We start from the raw sequence: 19,527 nt of genomic DNA, 5'->3' as shown, positions 1-19,527 counted from the left end.
GTCTTTGATACTAATTACTAGTCTGGTGCTAGGAATTCGGTATCATTGAACGCGAAGAACGACAACCGCCGAAACACCCATTCTATAACGAATATCACTTTGAACTATCCCCTCTAACAAAGACAGAGAGAGGGAGAGAGACGGACAATTCTACGAAAGAAACTTTTCACCAGCGATCAAGACGACACACTGAGCGTAAATATATATATCGATTGCAATTGTTCTCGAATGAGTGAGTGTTAATGTGTAAAGGATTAGCATTTCAATTGTTATAAATTATCACTCTGTAGTGACTTAGTCGACCCCCACTTCCCCTTTTGTCTAACAAGCCGCCATGCCGGTTTAGCCCACTAGGGCACATTCTCCTATCATTACATTTACCTGGTTTGTTTGTTTATGCATTTCTGTGAATTACTTAATAATAAATAAATGATTTAAGACAATTGATGTATGGATGACTCATAGTGAAGACTGGGTTCGTGCAGATAACCAACAATTTACGATGTTTGGAATGAGACTAACATGAGGTAAAGTAAATAATTCATTAATTCGAAGACTAATTGATCAGATAAAATATCTGAAAAGTTATTTTAGGAAATTATAACTTTGTAATCTGAATGTTTCCTTGGTGCCCTGACTTCCTAGTTAATTAGTTATGTGATTAATCAGTTGATCGCGTAGTAACTAATTACAGAGAATCTTTGATAAAAACTATCAAGTCTTCAGTTAATGATAGTAAAGACACGACAATGCTATGCCCGTTTGATGGCTCGTCGGATGTCGTAGCGGGATTTCTTATGAGCGTCCGGATTAATGTCCCGCTCCTTGAAAGAAGCAGGCCTTTAGCTCAGTGCGGATGTTGCATGTAATCCATGGCTTCTCGTTATGATATGTACGTATTGTCACTGTGGGGAAGGGGGGGAAACGTAGCTCTTCTGATGTCCAGAAGCTGTATTAATTCATAGGAAATTATGGCAGAGAAATTATGAACAAAGATCAGCGTAAAAAAAGAAAATAGTCAAATTGGTCAGGAGCATGTAAAACGGCTGCTATCCACTGCAGCGCCATCTTACTACAACTCATACAAAAACACCAGAGGTGCTGAGAGATGTACTGCCCCAACCTTGAGCGATTCTGTCCAGTGCCTGACAGCTTGCCTATTTGGAGGTAAAGACTGAGGAATGTTGCAAGAGAATACAATCATGTGAAAACAATGAACCACTTAACAAGACATCTACAACATTGCCTCCATAGGTTCTCTCACATGAAGTAGAAGGAAGAGATCACACACATCCCAACAGTTTAGGCACCACACAGTTTGTTTGGAGGAGGGAGTGACTAACGCTGAGGATGGGTAACAGGCTGACCACAAAATAAATGTAGAAATCCATGTTATTCAATTATTGCACCCACACTGCTCACGCGTTACCAATGGCTAAAATAGAAGTCATTCCTATTTCTGACGCAGATCACGCTGCAAGTCCTGCCTCTCCCATCTTCTCATTGGTTTATAGAAGCAGGTACCCACGTGCCATCTCCTCAGTGGTTATACCCACGTGGGTGATTGAAAGACAAACTGTTTTGCCGGTCGTCGTGGTAATACTATGAAAGTTTAGATGCCAATCACCATATAAGTTCAAAGATGAAAAAGCCTGGAAGGAGAAGAGATGACTAGAAACGATTCGGTTGACCGTTTTATGTGTGGATTAATTGTCGGAGTAGAGGACCTTGTTATTTTACCTGAAATGCACAACTCAATGTTTATATCCCAGGACAAATTAGCTAGCAACAGCAAGCTAGCTAAATAGGACAAATTAGCTAGCAAGTGCAAGCTAACTAGCTAAATTGCCAGAAATGTTTAATGCTTTTCGACCCGTCCCCAAATTAATGTAATTGGTTCGGAGTTTGTTTTGAAATTTTAACCTGCATGTCGTGATCGCGTTTGGTGTAGTGGAACAAAATATATTTATGCACGCAGCCAGTTTGGGTTCCATGTAACTATGTTGGGCAAATCTGTAAACTGTGAGGACTGTGTGTGGATTTGAGTTTGGCCACTGGGAATGTTAAGACATTGTAATTGGGGAAGTCCTTATTTTTTTAGGAGGTAGGGTGTCAATTTCTTTTAGTAACTACTCTCTTCAAAGCGTCTGGTAGAAATAGTCTCTGTATGAGCCACAGCATTAGCATAGCAACCTTCAGCATATTTGCATTGCGTTAGCATAACAATGTCACATTACAAGCTACTCTAAACCTCTGCTGGGGTCATTGAGATATAGGGTGAACAGTAATTTCTCCATTAGGGGCTAAAAGACTGGCGGCAAGAACCTTAGCATTGTTATTTAGCAGACAGCCAGTGTTAGCCTAGCCGACAGACAGTAGGCCTACAGTGCAGTAAGTCTAGAAAGCACGGCTGGACCGAGCTGCTTTGACTAAAGTGATGAAAGTATCCAAACAGTGAACCACTGGGACAGATTAGATCTTTATCTGTGTCATATCCGGGATGTGTGTTGACTAAAGCCAGGCCAGAAAGACTGGAGAGCAGAGGTTTAAACAGATGGAAAAAGAGAGAGACAGGAAGAGGGTAGTGGAGTGACAAATAGTGTGAAAGCACCCACAGGAAGTAGGTCCGTGTGTGTGTGTGTGTGTGTCAGTATATAGGATTATACTGTAACGGGCACTAGAACTAGCAGCATACGTTATGACTCTCTTCAAGGCTGCTCAACCTTGGTCTCTTTACCCACCCATTTCCCAGTTTCTATCTGCAAACATGGCAGACAGGGCACAATAGGCCTCCTTAGCGCATTGGTTTGCTGAGTAGCCCTTGAATAACTCACTTTTTAAGTTATCAAAATAACTTCTGGATAATGTTCAAAACACACAACCTTTATCACAAGAAAACAGACGGCAAACTTCGTTCTGGTTTTATTTTTGCATATTATGTCACTGATTTGGCTTTCCACTAATGGCGGAGCTTAAACGCAAGGGAGCATTCAAACGAAAAATATGGCATGTTTACAAAACATAATTTGCCATTGTATGAGACAATAGCTTTCTGCCTTGGGATCTGTAGCAGGGCTGTGTGGTTGTTCGGGAGCAAACTGTATGGACCTAGGCGATTAGAAGCCCAGTGAATGGGTATTCCCATGGTTTTGCGGCTTTGTACGTCGGGAACAGTGACCCCACTGTAAGCCGCGGCTGTTTACATTCCAGAAGATCAGTTCCTACTGGAGCCAGGGGAAGGAAGGGCAGGAAGGGCAGGGGTTAAAAAGCACTCTCACGCACCCAATCTTCCCAGTCCAAAACGAGCCTTGACGCGGTCTGTAAACAAACTAGCAGAGAACACCACTTGGGTTTAGACTTACACAGTCTTATAGACGGTCTGACTTGTAATCCACTTCCCAACTCCTCTTTATCGGTCGCTTTCCCTCCAGTCTATTTCTAAATCCCTCCTTTCTCTTCCACACACCCCTCCTTCGATCCCTGTGAATTCTCTTTCCAACATCCCTAACTACCCAAATCCCTCTCAAATCTACTCCCATTCCTACACCATCACCACCTCTTTCACTCCATCCCGCGCTCTCTCCTATAAACCCAGTCCCCCTCCCTACCTACTCCGCCTCTCCCCTCTTTTCCCATGGCTGGCTGCAGTGTTTCGAAAGCCTTCTGGGAGCGAGCAGCTCTAATTGAGGGGGGGGGGGGGAGTGGGCTTCCAGTTATGTCCCGCCACAGATCGCCTGGAGGCAACAACACTGCAGCACTCCCTGTCCCCTGTATCCACATGGCCAGGCAAAAGACAAAAGGCTTTTTGGAGCCAGTTAAAAATAGCTTGCAGTTTAATGTTGTGGTTGGGGGGGGGCCTTGCACGTTCCAGTGTGTCACAATCTCATCTCACGTGTGGCAAGCAGACAAATCTTTAGCCAAATCTTTGGCCAAGGCAAACTCAGACTGGGGTCTTACACAAAACCTGTAGCGGTGCGTTCAAGCAAACAAGCTGTAAAAAGAGGGAAAGAAGAGGCCAAATGCCAGCAATTAAAAAGTAAGTACAGTTCGGTTTGTCCAAGTAAGACTGAACAGCATTTAGTGGTGCCTCTATGGCCTTCGTGTAGAATCAGATCTGCTTCGGCTCTGACCAACCCCACAATCCCTTATCCTTCGACAACCACTTTTACATAATTCACACTAGAAGAATTAGATAAGACTACTAGCCTCGGGATGCTAAAGGCAACGCTTTTAAAAGAGCTGCCGTGATAGAACCAGTGAGAACAAGGGAACGGTGATCCAATCACTGATCAAAGTTACTTAGGCTAACACGCCAATATAACAACATGCCCAATAGACAGCATGTAATAATAACTTAAAAAGGCACTGCCAAAGCAGAAACAACGATTGCGAAAATCAACATAAAATCAATCCTAGCTCTAATTCATGGTTTTCGATACAGCAACAGAATCTGGCCTACCCTAACAGGATACAAAAGCTGAAACACAGTCAGGAAACAAGTAACCTAATATGATAACATTCATAGATGTAATTCTACAGCGTCTGGAGAAAATAAAAAAACAGCAGCATCAAGACAAAACGATATCCCACCCGAGTCGGATTCTCCACCTCATGCCAACAAGTTAGTGGGTGTGTTGAGCATGAATACTAGATTAAAAACATGAGCTGGCGCACAACCAGACAAATGTGTTTGTGTGGAGGTGCTGACTAACGGCGAATAAACTCTAAAAATAAAGAATGTCGCACACTCCATATATAAACTCCCAGCAATTTAATGGGTGTTTTTACCAATGTTTCGGCATCACTGTGCCTTCCTCCGCACCCTGTGCCTTCCTCCGCACCCTGTGCCTTCCTCCGCACCCTGTGCCTTCCTCCGCACCCTGTGCCTTCCTCCGCACCCTGTGCCTTCCTCCGCACCCTGTGCCTTCCTCCGCACCCTGTGCCTTCCTCCGCACCCTGAGGAAGGCACAGTGAGGCCGAAACGTTGGTAAATTAGTAGTATACCCAATAAATTGCTGGGAGTTTATAGATGGAGTGTGCAACTTTCTTTAGCATGAATACTAACATGAACACCAAACCTATTTTAAGCCACGTCACACAGTGGCTGTTGGAGTGTAGGTGTTGAGCTGTGCGTTTGAACCTAGCCAACGAAGTGGTCAATAGGAGGTGTGGCCGGGCCCATTTTAGACCGCGTCGCAGGAGGGTCATTAGAGAGTGGGTGTCGAGCGTCGCAGGAGGGTCATTAGAGAGTGGGTGTCGAGCGGTGTGCTGGTGATGTTGTCAAGAGTCTCCCGCTGAGACAAAAAATCTCCACGCCTGCTTTGTCCGAGGTGTGATAAGGCATTGTGGAGCGTGCGTCTGTGATTCGCGCTTCTCTCACGCAGTCTAAGCATAATACACATCACAACATGTTCCATGCAAAAGTGAAAGCCATATTTGTGGAAATAAGTTCAGCAATGACATTATGTTCCTCTAGAACTGCTTACTCAACTCTTGACTCCTGCAGGTGACCGTGACTCCTGTCTGAGGCCTTGAAACACTTCTGACCCAGAAACACTTGTTCCTGACACACACTCTGCAGTCAAGCACTCTTTGTCCTACACAAGCGCTCACACACACACACACGGCTCGCACACCACATTCTTGAGCCGCTTTAGGATTGCAAAAACAGCTAGTTCTTTTAACAAAAGATAACAAAAAAAAAGTCACCTCTGGTAGCCTACAATTCACCCATGCCATGGTCAAACATCCATTTAACGCGCTGTTGAACAAAGAAACAGAAAGGCGTTGCCAAGGCAACGCGACAACTTCAGACAGCCCTTGCAAAACTTGTCAATATCGCATGTTCCACAATCGGTGCTTTCATTCATATGTCAATTGAATTCATATCTTTCAAAATCAGTGACAAGGATGAAATCTTTAACATAAAGCTCCAAGTTTACAGATTCCTTTTGGAAATGTACTTAGAAAATGTTACTTGTTTTGGGGTCTATGCTACGACAAACCCAGCACTAAAGCTCAAAGCCCATTGTACCATACACTAGGACGGATGCACATGTTTGATATAGGCAGACACGTTCCGCTCATTCTCTCTCCCTCCATCTATTTTTTCCCATCTACTGCTACTGGAAAGTAACTCTTCCTATTCTCCATCCACCCACCCACACTTTCTCTCTCTCTGCTATCTCCTCCCACACACACACACACTCTCTCTCTTTGGTATATCTTCCTCCTCTCCTTCCACACACACACAGTCTCCCTCTGATAACCTCTCTTCAAAGCCACTCCTGCCCTCCTGGTCTAAAATGGTGGTGGAGTCTCACTGGGTGTTCACTGTTCACCCCTGGAGGAGTGGAGGATGACCCCAAAAACGCCCAGTGGGAACGTGTGATCTCTCCCCCCCCCCAGGGCGATGCCACATCCTGCGGGTTGGGACCACAGCCCATCTGGGCCTGTTTAGAGCCATGCAGGACACCAGAGCCATAAAAACTAAAGGCCCCGGAAAAAATACACACACACAGGGGCAACCTTCTCATCTCCTAAACCCAACCCTGTGCTCTCTGGTGGGCCTCTGATGTGGCTACAGGCCCTGGGTTTCATGGTTTCGAGGAGACGTCATGCTTTTTGTCGTTCCCATTTCTCAAAAGTCTAAAGGAGTGTGTGTGCGCGTGTGCGTGTGTGTGTGTGTATTTCCTTGTGTTAAAGTGCGTTACTGTACATGTCATTGTCCTATGTTTGGAGTGCGTTTATGCTGTATGATATTATTGCCCATAGCCTTGTGTTGTGGTTAGACGTGTATGCCTAGTGTTGTATAGTCGTGCGCAGTGCTGCTTGTTTTTCTAACGTAGTGCATGTATGTTGTTGAGTGTTAGGAGGCTGGGTGACGAAGGGTATATTTGATATGGAGAGGAAGAGAAGAGGAGGAGTGTGGTCTCAGCAGCCCCACCGAGGCCTTCATCCATCCCTGCCCTCTCATTATGTCCTGGGGATACAGCACTCTCCATCAGGGAGGGAAACACACATGCGAAACACACACACACACACACACACACCTTATTCTACACAGTGCAATAATTCTTAGGGAAGGTACACAACTCGCCTCTCCCACATACGTAATGTGCTTTAGGCCAGTGGTTCTCAACCTTTTTTGGTTCCTGTACCCTCAAAATCACATTATGCTCTGCCTGGAGTACCACGGACGTACCCTCTCGTGCATTTTACCAGTAGGCCTATGTTCTTATGAGTCTTCCAAAATACCCTGTGGATAAGCCAAGCACCCCTGAAGGTACACACACCCCAAGATCAGAAGCACTGCTAGGTAGCCTAGTGGTTAGAGCGTTGGGCCCGTAACCGAAAGGTTGCTGATCGAATCCCCGAGCAGACAAGGTAAAAAAAAAATCTGTCGTTCTGCCCCTGAACAACCCACTGTTCCCCGGTAGGCCGTCATTGTAAATAAGAATATATTCTTAACTTCTTATGGCTGGGGGGGCAGTATTGAGTAGCTTGGATGAATAAGTTGCCCAAACTAAACTGCCTGCTCCTCAGTCTCAGTTGCTAATATATGCATAGTAGTATTGGATAGAGAACACTAAAGTTTCCAAAACTGTCAAAATATTGTCTGAGTATAACAGAACTTATATTGCAGGCGAAACCCTGAGGAAAATAAAACCAGGAAGTGGCTTCTATTTTGAAAACTCCATGTTCCATAGCCTGCCTATACGCCATTTAAAGGGATATGAAGCAGATTCCTTTTCCTATCGCTTCCTCAAGGTGTCAGTCTTTAGACATAGTTTCAGGCTTTTATTTTGAAAAATGAGTGAGAAAGATAACATCGCGTCATTGTATGGCCGGGTGCCAGCAGCGTTTTGTATGCGTAACAGAGTTTGGGCTGCCATTGCCTTTCCCTCTCCGACTGAAAAAGACTGTTGCGGTTGATATCTTATCGATTATATATTTTAAAAATAACCTGAGGATTGATTATAAAAAAAAGTTTGATATGTTTCTGTGGACATTACGGATACTATTTGGAATTTGTTTGCGTTGTCGTGACCGCTTTTTCCTGTGGATTTCTGAACATAACGCGCCAAACAAATGGAGGTATTTTGGATACAAAAATCATCTTTATGGAACAAAAAGGAACATTTATTGTGTAACTGGGAGTCTCGTGAGTGAAAACATCCGAAGATCAAAGGTAAACGATTAATTTGATTCCTTTTCTGATTTTCGTGACCAAGCTACTTGATGCTAGGTGTACTTATTGTTTTGTTGAGCAATCATTAAACTTACAAACGCTGGGATTGCTTTCGCTGTAAAGCATATTTTCAAAATCGATATGACAGGTGGATTAACAAAAGGCTAAGCTGTGTTTTGCTATATTGCACTTGTGATTTCATAAATATAAATATTTTTAGTAATATTATTTGAATGTGACCCTATGCAATTCAGCGGTTGTTGATGACAATTATCCCGTTAACGGGATGGCAGCCATAAGAAGTTAACTGACTTGCCTAGTTAAATAAAGCTTACAATCCAACAAGAGAGTATAATATAGGATATTTGCGCAATTCGCGCTCTGTTTCACCAAAGGCCTAGCTTCTGGTGCCAGATACAGGAGCTATTTAGCTCAATTTGCAGCCGCTTATTAAAAATGGCCCAACAATTATTCAAACAGGATGTATTCATCATCGCTTGTTCTACACTTCACAGATCTATATTTAGAGCACTCCAGCTCTCCACCTCCGTTGCTGACCCATTTTGATCCTCCTTTCAGACGGCAGATGAAAAGATGAAGTGACACTAACCGAGGAGGAAGGGAAAGGGAGGGAGAGTGGGAGACTCTTTTTCTTTCACTTTCCTCCTCCCCCTTTCCTCCGTACGTATTCTTTATTTGTCCCCTCGCTCAAATCCAAATCGCTGTCTTTAAGATCGTACGTTACGCTCCTTTGGACTCGCTGTCTTTAAGACCGTACGTACGCTCCTTTGGACTCACACCTCAGAAATATTTCATTTCACTGACTCTCAGGTATGCTTCACCCGGTGAGAGGATGATCAATGTGACATGCATGTCCTGTTCCTTTCCTACACACTGATACATGCGTGCATTAGTATGTACGTAACAGGTCTCCACAGATCAACAGTTCTTTTGTGATGACCCCGTCGAGTTGAGAAGCGTTTTCCACCCACATACCAATAGCTTCACAGCCAATGTGCACGCACACACACACACCAGAAAAGGCCTCTTCCCACTGCCTCGCTTACATAAAGACACTCAGCATCGCTCACCAACGAACACCGCAGAGAGAATGAGTCAACAGCAATGAGCAAAGTGCTCTTTCCTCCCGATGCAGTTTTCACCTCCCGTTCAATGTTTTTATTTTTATTTTTTTAGAGAGCCTCTCTTTCCAAGCAGTTGGATAAGAGGAATACGGGCCAATCAATACACTGCCTGCCCACTCTCTCCACTCCTCATATGAATTGCTAAACTGCTGGCACTAAGAGGGCAGTGTTGAATATGTGTACCTCAACTTTATTTACTTTAGAGAAACAATTACAACTTTGTGGCAACTTCGTCAACGCTGTCAAATCAAATCAAAATCAAATCAAATGTATTTATATAGCCCTTCGTACATCAGCTGATATCTCAAAGTGCTGTACAGAAACCCAGCCTAAAACCCCAAACAGCAAGCAATGCAGGTGTAGAAGCACAGATGATCACGTTGTAATGTCATCACGACCAACCTTAACAACATGTAACGTTGTCACAAGTTGTCAGAACATCATGTGTTGGTAGGGAAGGTAGTAGGATACAGAGTATCCAACAGTGACACTGATAAACAGAAAGGCGTCAAAGTTGATTAAAAATGGCCGTTTTTATGCCTCAGGTGGGAAGTTGCCATGGTCAGTTGCACAGGTTTGTTTGCACCTTAAAACAAAGCACACCTGTGTACCAGACTTATCTGTGACACCTGGTGTCCCCGCATTCCTTTCATGCTCACTGAGCTAGTTCTCTACGAATTAGCATGTTAGCGTGATGCTATGCTAGCCCCAGAGGGACGGTGTGCTTGGAGTGTTGACAACCCAGCCCTGTGGCACCGGGCCCACCTCAGGCACACAGGTACGCCTCAGGAGAGTGTCAGAATCCCAACACTCCGGCTGACACATGCCGGAAAACATCAAAAAAGGCATGTGTCCAACTTGACTGACAACACATGCACAACATTTAGACTGTTTTCATGTCTAAACTGGGCGTAAACGTCTCCGGTTGTGTAAAAAAAAAAAATTTAAAAACGGCCTTCGTGGAGAAGGAACTCGCTAATAAACTACGGACATCATAAAACATAATTTAGTGCTTAACGGGGAAGTTGACTCACCATCTCGTCCAGGGCGTAGCGGAGTAATCCATGTTCGTATAGGATGAAGAACCTCCTCTGCCATTTCTGGAGAGAGAGAGAGAGAGAGTTAGAGATGCTAGTTATAGTGACATCTGATAGGGCAACTTACGCTACATAATATGTATGCTATTATAAGACTTAAACTGTTGATTTGGGTAAAAGCAATGTAGCTCAAATGCTAAGCGCAACGCAGCTTCTGAAAGTGGTGGTATACAGGCACGGTTGGATTTTTAATGACCACAGAACACTTACTGTATGTGTAGGGAGTTAGCCTATGAATCTATGAACCTATAGTGGCTACATTATAAAGCAGGGATCACTGTGAAGAATCCCCAAGCCCAACAACACCGAAAAGTCCTCAGCATGCCTTGCGGTTTCATAGCTCTTTTTTTCAGGGACATGGCTGCAGATGATTTAGTGAGTCAGTGTGTCCTTGATCCCAAAGCCAGGACTGAGCCAACACTATTACCCCAACACACAGACACGCGCCGCGCGCACGCACACGCACACACACACACACGGGTAAAGTTAACCATTCGGTATCTACTGTGTTGGCTTGGCAACATTTGAAAATTACAGACTGTTGTACTACATACTGGACATGTGTGTCACTTAAATACAGAGAGAGAGGGAGAGAGAGACCGAGACCAAGAGAGACAGAGAGAGAGAGAGAGAGAGAGAGAGAGAGAGAGAGAGAGAGAATGCCTCCAACTCTGTAACAGAGGAGAGGTTGACTTAAGCAAACCACCTAGATATGATCGCTGAGCGATCACTGTTCACCAGGATACATTCCTGGCGCTAACAGGAACCTCCGCTAGCATCTGATGAAAACATACCACAGCCAAAACAGAAACATCCAGCATACACTCTATGTACTGTAGCTAAACCCTCCAACACCAAAGTGTCCTCCAAGTGTAAATTCTACAAACAGGTTAGTCCATGTTTGTTTGAGGAGAAGATTGGATCATCACAAGACAAAAAAAACTAAATCATTCCTTAAACCCAATCTGTTCCATCTCATTCCCTCGTTTTCCCCTTGAAGGCACTAGTGGAGTTCCAGGTATTAGAACGTATGCAAAGAAACCTGAGGGCGAAACCAGCGCTCAGTGACTCTCTTTTTAGTGAATATGATAAGTGGTAGGCTGTGTTTTCCACACTTTTATACCCTCTACACTAGCCCTCTATCACCAACCCCTCCTTTCTTAATGCCCAGTTTTGTCCGGGTGTTTAAGTTTCTGGCCTTGGTTTTCTGCCGAGATCCATCAATAAAAGACGGGGAAGTGCTTTGTGAGCTACGGGGCGTCGGGGGCCCCCCGAATAGGGCTGCCGATAGGCGGCCTCAGCGAAGCCTGACTTACAGGAACATCATACTAATTCAGAGGCCATTATAGAAGGCTCAGAGGGGGACCACTGAATGCAGTGTTTGGCTTTCGCCGGACATAACGGGACCCATGTCGCCCCAAAAGGTCGACTCAAGCCCTCCCCCTCCCCCCAAAAAAACACCTGGAAGATTGTGAAGCCTCTTGGAAGAATGTTCTATGAACAGACTAGTCAAAAGTGGAACTTTTTGGACAACGGGACTGGTGAAAACCAAACACCGCATTCCACAGTAAGAACCGCACGGTGGCGGTAGTGTGATGGTTTGGGGATGCTTTGCCATCATTGAAGGAACCATGAATTCTGCTCTGTATCAGAGAATGTCAGGCACATCCATCCGTGAGCGGAAGTGCAGCTGGGTCATGCAAACAAGACAGCGATCCAAAAATCACAAACAACGCTACATCAGAATGGCTCAAAAACAACACATTTAAAAGTTCTGGAATGGCCTAGTCAAAGTGCAGACCTAAACCCGATTGAGATGTTGTGGCAGGTCCTGAAACGATCAGTTCATAGTCGAAAACCCACAAATGTCACCGAGTTAAACCAGTTCTGCATGGATGAGCGGGCCAAAATTCCTCCACGGGGATGCGAGACTGATCAACAACTACAGGAAGTGTTTGGATGCAGTCATTGCAGTTAAAAAGGTGGCACAACCAGTTGAGTGTGTGGTGGCAATTAATTTTTCCACACAGGTACATAACTTTGTTTATTAAATACTTAAATACATTTTTTAAAAAGTTGCAATATTATGTTTTGGTTGGAGAGCTGACAACATTCAGTGTCCATAATATGCAAAAATAGAGAAAACGGCACTGTAATAGCGATCCCCCCCCCCATCCCTACCCAATACGGGACCGACCATACCTACAGTTGAGTCCTCTGCCAACTTCAAATCTAACAGGGATCCATACATCCATCGTCAACCTTTCATATGGGCCAACCATTTCAACCCCCAATTCAGCATGTGTGTTTGTTTACACTCCTGAAGAAAAGAAAAAAAAGTGCCTGTGAATGATATCACGAGGTGGGAACTGTTGACAGGGCTGAGGCCGATGGCTCCAGAGATGCTCCCCCTCCATATGGAAGCCATCAGGGGCTGTGAGAACCGGGACTTTTCCCACTCCCCCTCAATCTTCCTCTTTTAGGACGCTCCAACATCATATCGGAGCGAACACGGAAAGTAAGTGTTACAAACTACCCCAGGGCACCGGCAGCAGAGAGATGGAGTCAATATTATGCTCATTAGCCCCTTTTTTTAGAAGGCGCACCATGCCACCCACAGGGAGCCGCCCACTCACTGTGTTCTTACTCGCACAGCCAAGTCAAAAGGGTTGCAAATTGTGACTAAACGGTCACACTCTGGCTCCAAACCTCAGTCGAGCGCAGCCTTAAAGAGGTAACTTGATCAAGCTCATACAAGACTCGCAGGCGAGTCAAAACATCCTGATTCAAGACTATTGCAGTTACTTTTCCATCTGCTAAGCTAACAATTGTTAACTTTCTGCAAACCGCAACTCCAGTTTTATTCATTTCTGTTTGTTTGTGGCAGAACAGAGACAAGACTACAGAGACCGACGTCGCAAGAATAGCTTGCTGTGAACTCAGAACTTTAGAGGTGACATAAAAATCAATTGCTGTAGGCCTGTGCTTTGATAAAGTGTCCCCTTTCTTCTTCTGCATAACCGTACCAAATGAGTGAATCTAGAAGGACTTCTACAATACATTTTGACATCTCAATTGAATGCACTTGACAACAAGTTTACAACTGGGTAAGAATATATTTGTCAAAACCAACCAGAGGTTAACTAACTTACCCGAGATCTGTGCAAGGGATTGCCAAAATTGGTTCCTTCTGGAGCCAGGAGCAACCATCCTCCATATATAGGTTTTGCCTAATGGGGAAGAAAAAAAATGTATGGATTAAAGAAAGTGTTAACAAAATAATTAAATTGGCGAAATAATGATTTAATAAGACTCACCAAGCAGATGCTCTTATCTAGGGACTCTTGCGTAACCTCCAGTAAGAGTAATGTCAGACCACATAACATTGAAATAGCCTTGCGTTATAGCCGTTTATTACCAATGTACACTACATGACCAAGAGTATGTGGACACCTGATCGTCAAACATCTCATTCCAAAATCATAGGCATTAATATGGAGTTGGTGCCCTCTTTGCTGCCATTACAGGCTCCACTCTTCTGCGAAGGCTTTCCACTAGATGTTGGAACATTGCTGCGGGGATTTGCTTCCCATTCAGCCGCAAGAGCATTAGTGAGGTCGGGCACTGATGTTGGTCCTTTAGGCCTTGCTCATAGTCAGCGTTCCAAATCCTCCCAAAAGTGTTCGCTTGGGTTGAGGTCAGGGCTCTGTGCAGGCCAGTCAAGATCTCCCACACTGATCAACAAAACATTTCTGTATGGACCTCGCTTTGTGCACAGGGTCATTGTTATGCTGAAATAGGAAAGGGGCTTCCCCAAACAGTTGCCAAAAAATTGGAAGCACAGAATTATCTAGAATGTCATTGTATGCTGTAGTGTTTTTCCATTCACTGGAACTAAGGGGCCTAGCATGAACCATGAAAAACAGCAACAGACCATTATTCCTCATCCACCAAACTTTACAGTTGGCACTATTGGGGCAGGTAGTGTTCCCCTGGCATCCGTTAAACCCAGATTTGTTCATCGGACTGCCAGACGGTGAAGCGTGATTCATCACTCCAGAGAACGCGTTTCCACTGCTCCAGAGTCCAAAGGCGGCGAGCTTTACACCACTCCATTCAATGCTCGGCCATGGAAGCCCATTTCATGAAGCTCCCGATGAACAGTTCTTGTGCTGACGTTGCTACCAGAGGCAGTTTGGAACTCGGTGGGGAGTGCCGCAACCCGAGGGCAGACTATTTTTAAGTGCTACGCGCTTCAGCACTCAGCGGTCCCGTTACCACTTCGCGGCTGAGCCATGTTTGCTCCTAGATATTTTCACTTCACAATAACACCACTTACAGTTGACCGGGGCAGCTCTGGCAGAGCAGACATTTTTAAAAACTGACTTGTTGGAAAGGTGGCATCCCATGACGGTGCCACGTTGAAAGTCACTGAGCTCTTCAAGTAAGGCCATTCTACTGACAATGTTTGTCTATGGAGATTACATGGCCAGATGCTCGATTTTATACGCCTGTCAGCAACGCATGTGGCTAAACTAGCCGAACACACTAGTTTGAAGGGGTGTCTACATACTTTTGTGTATATACATACACACAACACATTAGGGCTGGCGTAATTACTGTATAACCGATGGTTGTGGATGAACACCACCATAAAACAATAACCGTAAAATAAATAAATTAATTTTTTTGTGGAACAAAACAGCTGACTGAAGACGGGACGGCCGGGCATTCGTGCGGTTGAGTCCGTTTCTGCTGCAACATGGACTCTATGTCACGAAACTGCTGCTCCTTGCTGAAACAAGCAAGACGTAGCAAATGAGAGTCTTCGGTTGCTTAGCCAACACACCCATTCCCTGCAGCAGCACATGCAGTAAGGAGCAGAGGAGGGAAGAAAATGTGTATCTAAAAAAATGAAAAGTTTTTTTTTTGCTATTCGAAAGGTTATTATGGTGACCGGAATCACTTGGCTGACCAATAACCATCATCCAAAATTCCATGACCATCACAGCCAATGAGATATATATGATATCTATATCTATCACACACACACTAAATGACTGACAGGGGGTTTTGAAGCACCTCCATCTTGGCACTCCCTCACCTTTGTAAAAAAAATATTTTAAATTTTTTTACAAAAATTCTACACATTTTGTAATGACCTGTGCCATCATAATATGATACAAGTGAGAATGACTAACAAAATCAAATGTGGGCCCCCTGGAGGTCAGGGGCCTGGTTGGTATTCGGCCATGATTACGAGCCCTGGATGATTACTCAAGTATGTCCCAGAATAATCTGACGACACACCGGCTGTCTGTTTCAATAGATTGTGTACAAATTGCACGCTTTGGCTGGCTGTTTGGACCAGCTGTGTGAGCGGTGTTCAGGCTGCACACACTAACTGGCTGCATTCCAGAGCACCAGTACTGCCTTTTTTCTTCTTTTTTTAAAGGGGGAAATAGCCTCTAACACGTGATTTTCCCTGTGATCCCCCTAAGTGGGCGGGCAAGAAAGTGAGGAGCGAAGCAGAAAAGGAAGGGAGAAGCATTGAGACAAAAATCTGTTCTCTTCAACACAAAAAAAAACACAAAAAGACTCAGGACTCTCATTCACTGCGTTAATTTTTTTAAATGCAGTTAACTCGTACACAGGCAGCAGTTAGCCTAGTGAAATCAGATTTTGGCTATGTACGCAACAACACTACTAAAGCCTGTTGAGCTCCAACTTGATCTGAAGGGATTGGATTGGTCTCGCTGTGTATATAGCCATTGCTGGAGTTTTGTTGAGCATGTTTAAAAAGGATTTATGCTTACCTACTCCCATTAAACCTAAACAATCAAATTGGCTTATGGAAAGTGCTCAGTTATAACTCCATAAATCCATCATGTCGCTATGGGAAAGTATAAAAAGGGGACAATGTTGAGTGTGACAATGAGAGAGCTAAATGTCCCACTTTAATATACTCTGATCAAGGTCAAAAGTTCCCCCCCGCTAAATGTTATTTCTAATCCAATGTAAAGCTCCTTTATCTTTGATTACAATGTTGGATGTTTCTCTGCTTGGCACGATGAAAGGCAAGATAATGCCAAAACAGTGATAGCTACAGGTCACTGCCAACTTAAAGGAAACAGCAACATAAACTCTCTTAACATGGGGTTGGACCGCCATGAGCCAGAACAGCTAAACTAAACACCTCCCTCTGCAACTGGATCCTGCACTTCCTGTTGCCCCCCCCCCAGGCAACTACAACCGCCACGCTGATCCTCTTCACCGGGGCTCTTCAGAGGTGCGTCCTCAGTCCCCTTCTGTACTCCCTGTTCACCCACGACTGCGTGGCCAAGCACGACTCCAACACCATCATTAAGTTTGCTGACGACACAGCAGTGGTAGGCCTGATCATTGACAAGACAACCTATAGGGAGGAGGTCAGAGACCTGGCAGTGTGGTGCCAGGACAACAACCTCTCCCTCAATGTGAACAAGACAAAGGAGATGATCGTGGAATACAGGAAAAGGAGGGCCAAACAGGCCCCCATTAACATCGACGTGGCTGTAGTGGTGCAGTTTGAGAGTTAAGTTCCTTGGTGTCCACATCACCAACAAACTATCATGGTCCAAGCACACAAAGACAGTCGTGAAGAGGGCAAAACACCTTTTCCCCCTCAGGAGACTGAAAAGTTTTGGCATTGGTCCCCAGATCCTCAAAATGTTTTACAGCTTGCATATCGAGAGCATCCTGAACGGTTGCATCACCGCCTGGTATGGCAACTTCTCGGCATCCGACCGTAAGGCGCTAAAACATCACGGAGGCCAAGTTTCCTGCTATCCAGGACCTTTATGCTAGGCAGTGTCAGAGGAAGGCCCAAAAAATTGCCAAAGACTCCAGTCACTCAAGTCACAGACTGTTCTCTCTGCTACCGCACAGCAGGTGCAACCGGAGCGCCAAGTCTAGGTCCAAATGGCTCCTTAACAGCTTCTACCCCCAAACTATAAAAGACAGCTGAACAAATAATCAAATGGTCACCCGTACTTTCTACATTATCACAAAAAAGGGGTACAAATAATAGTGTGTCAAGAAGCAGTGCAACGTGGCAGGGTTGTGTTCCGGAGGACGCATGGCTCTCGACCTTCGCCTCTCCCGAGTCCATACAGGAGTTGCAGCGATGGGACAAGACTGTAACTACCAATTGGATGTCACAAAAAAGTGGTTAAAATAAATGAATGAATGGTGTCACGTGATCAATGGCTTGGTCCATTTATATACACAGTCATTGGTGTGGAAGTGCCAGCTTTCAATATACTTCGCATCCCTCACTTACTCAAGTGTTTCCATTATTTTGGCAGTTACCTGTATAGTACAGGTCAAGCATACAAAAAGGAACTTATGAGTCTCTTTACACTAACAACATCTGAGTTCAGATAGCCACTTAAGTGTGTGGTCTATATGCTTAAAATATTGATAAGTCACCATCTTAGGGCTGAGCAGGGAATCCATTGTGGCATTTCTGGGATAATGGCTGTTCATTCCGATTAAGCCGATATCTGACTATATTACAGATGGAAAAAGACAATGTAGAAATGTTACAGAATGTTACCCCCCTGCCCCTAGAAAATGAGAAGAGGTAAAAAAAAAACAAGAGAAAAAGAGAGCAGCGCTTTAGAGAGAGAAAAAGAGCAATCTCTCTTCACATGACCAGACAGGGGGCCTATGCTGAATTCCCCTGAGAAGGGACGAGCAAGACGGATTTAGGTCAGCTTTTACCATTCAATGGTTAAACGCAGTCATTTGTGTGGTGCGTTCATCACACAACCCCCCATCATAATGACTATGTAATACCGCACTGAGAGAATGTGGGCTAGATGGGATGAGTGGGAGGGGGGTCAAATACTAAAGGAATGACCAAAGCTCTCTGAGATTCACGAAGAAAAACTCTCGTATGTAATGTGTGCTGGGCCTTTGGTGTTGATGATAATGAGACGCCTGGCTAACGAGACTAGAGTTTGCAAGTTAGTAGCACAATGAGGTCTTTTGATAGCCTTTTGGGTCAGGAATTCCACTAGGTAAGTCTGCCACAGAGCTATTTTCATCTGTGCAAGGACGACAGTCGGTTGTGAATATCATGGAATAGATGTAATGTTGTGTCTAGCTAAAGGTGTCAGTCTCTAGTGTCAATGTCATGGAATAGATGTGGCGCTGTGTACAGTTGAAGATGTATGTCCAGTCAAGAGACAAACTACTCCTAAAGTCAAGCAGACCCAGACAGAGTGAATGAGTGTGTGTGTGTGTGTGTGTGTGTGTGTGTGTGTGTGTCCGTGGATGCAACGTGTGTGAGTCAATCACATATTTAGTCATAATATGACGTGTTTCAGTGTTGAGTCAGGACCACCTGCTTCTAAGAGCTTTCCAAATGCCATGGCTGTACACGCTGTAAGGCTAATATCTAGATTTGACCTAACAACCTCTCATATGTCTAGAACCAATGGTGTACAGCGTTGAGAAAATCAGCACTGTCACTGCGTAGCTATTCCTGTAGTCTTCTGATCAAAATGACATGGCTTTTTGGGTGTCTCCCCTGTTAAAGAGCAGGCACTTCTCACCAATATAACAACTTAATTCTATACCAAGGCCATTCTTAGCCAGCTCTCTTATGTCAAGGTGATGGCAACAATGTAAAATGTGCAAGGTAAGCAATGATTCTATTCTCACCATAGGAAAAGTACTAAGTTGGGGTTTCAACATCTGCATTGCTTGCTGTTTGGGGTTTTAGGCTGGGTTTCTGTATAGCACTTTGTGGGCATTATAAATGCATTTGATTTGATTCAAAACGCTTTTCATTCAACCACGATGTGTTTGACAAGCCTAACAAAATGTATCCTGCATGCATCTCCTCGTTGACTTCTTTTAAAACTGTCAGTGCCATTTCATGCATTATGCTCTTTCATGTCAGGGAGTTAATTCGTGCACAGATTAGTTTAAGGATGATAGCCTATACCCTGGGGCTAACAACTAATTACATCCAATTAAACTAAACCTTTGTACTATGCCTATTTGACAGATGGCGAACTCACAGGAAACTCTACTGCACAATGTA

At 44.4% G+C, this 19,527-nt stretch overlaps 1 protein-coding gene across 4 annotated transcripts in view; it reads right to left on the bottom strand.

Moving 5' to 3' along the window:
• Positions 1-19,527, bottom strand: part of si:ch73-103b11.2 (putative leucine-rich repeat-containing protein DDB_G0290503) — a 105,941-nt gene that overhangs the window by 83,261 nt on the left and 3,153 nt on the right. For all 4 annotated transcript variants that reach the window (XM_029629483.2, XM_029629482.2, XM_029629484.2 and 1 more), the window contains exons 2-3: positions 13,586-13,663; positions 10,371-10,436 (exon numbers count right to left, since the gene is read on the bottom strand). In XM_029629483.2, coding sequence (XP_029485343.2) covers positions 10,371-10,436; positions 13,586-13,663 — 144 coding nt within the window. The remainder of the gene's footprint in view (positions 1-10,370; positions 10,437-13,585; positions 13,664-19,527) is intronic.

Source organism: Oncorhynchus nerka, linkage group LG23, assembly GCF_034236695.1.
Source record: "Oncorhynchus nerka isolate Pitt River linkage group LG23, Oner_Uvic_2.0, whole genome shotgun sequence".
Lineage (NCBI taxonomy): Eukaryota > Metazoa > Chordata > Actinopteri > Salmoniformes > Salmonidae > Oncorhynchus > Oncorhynchus nerka.
Note: the sequence above shows the minus strand (reverse complement) of the source record. Positions and strands in the feature narration are given on the sequence as shown.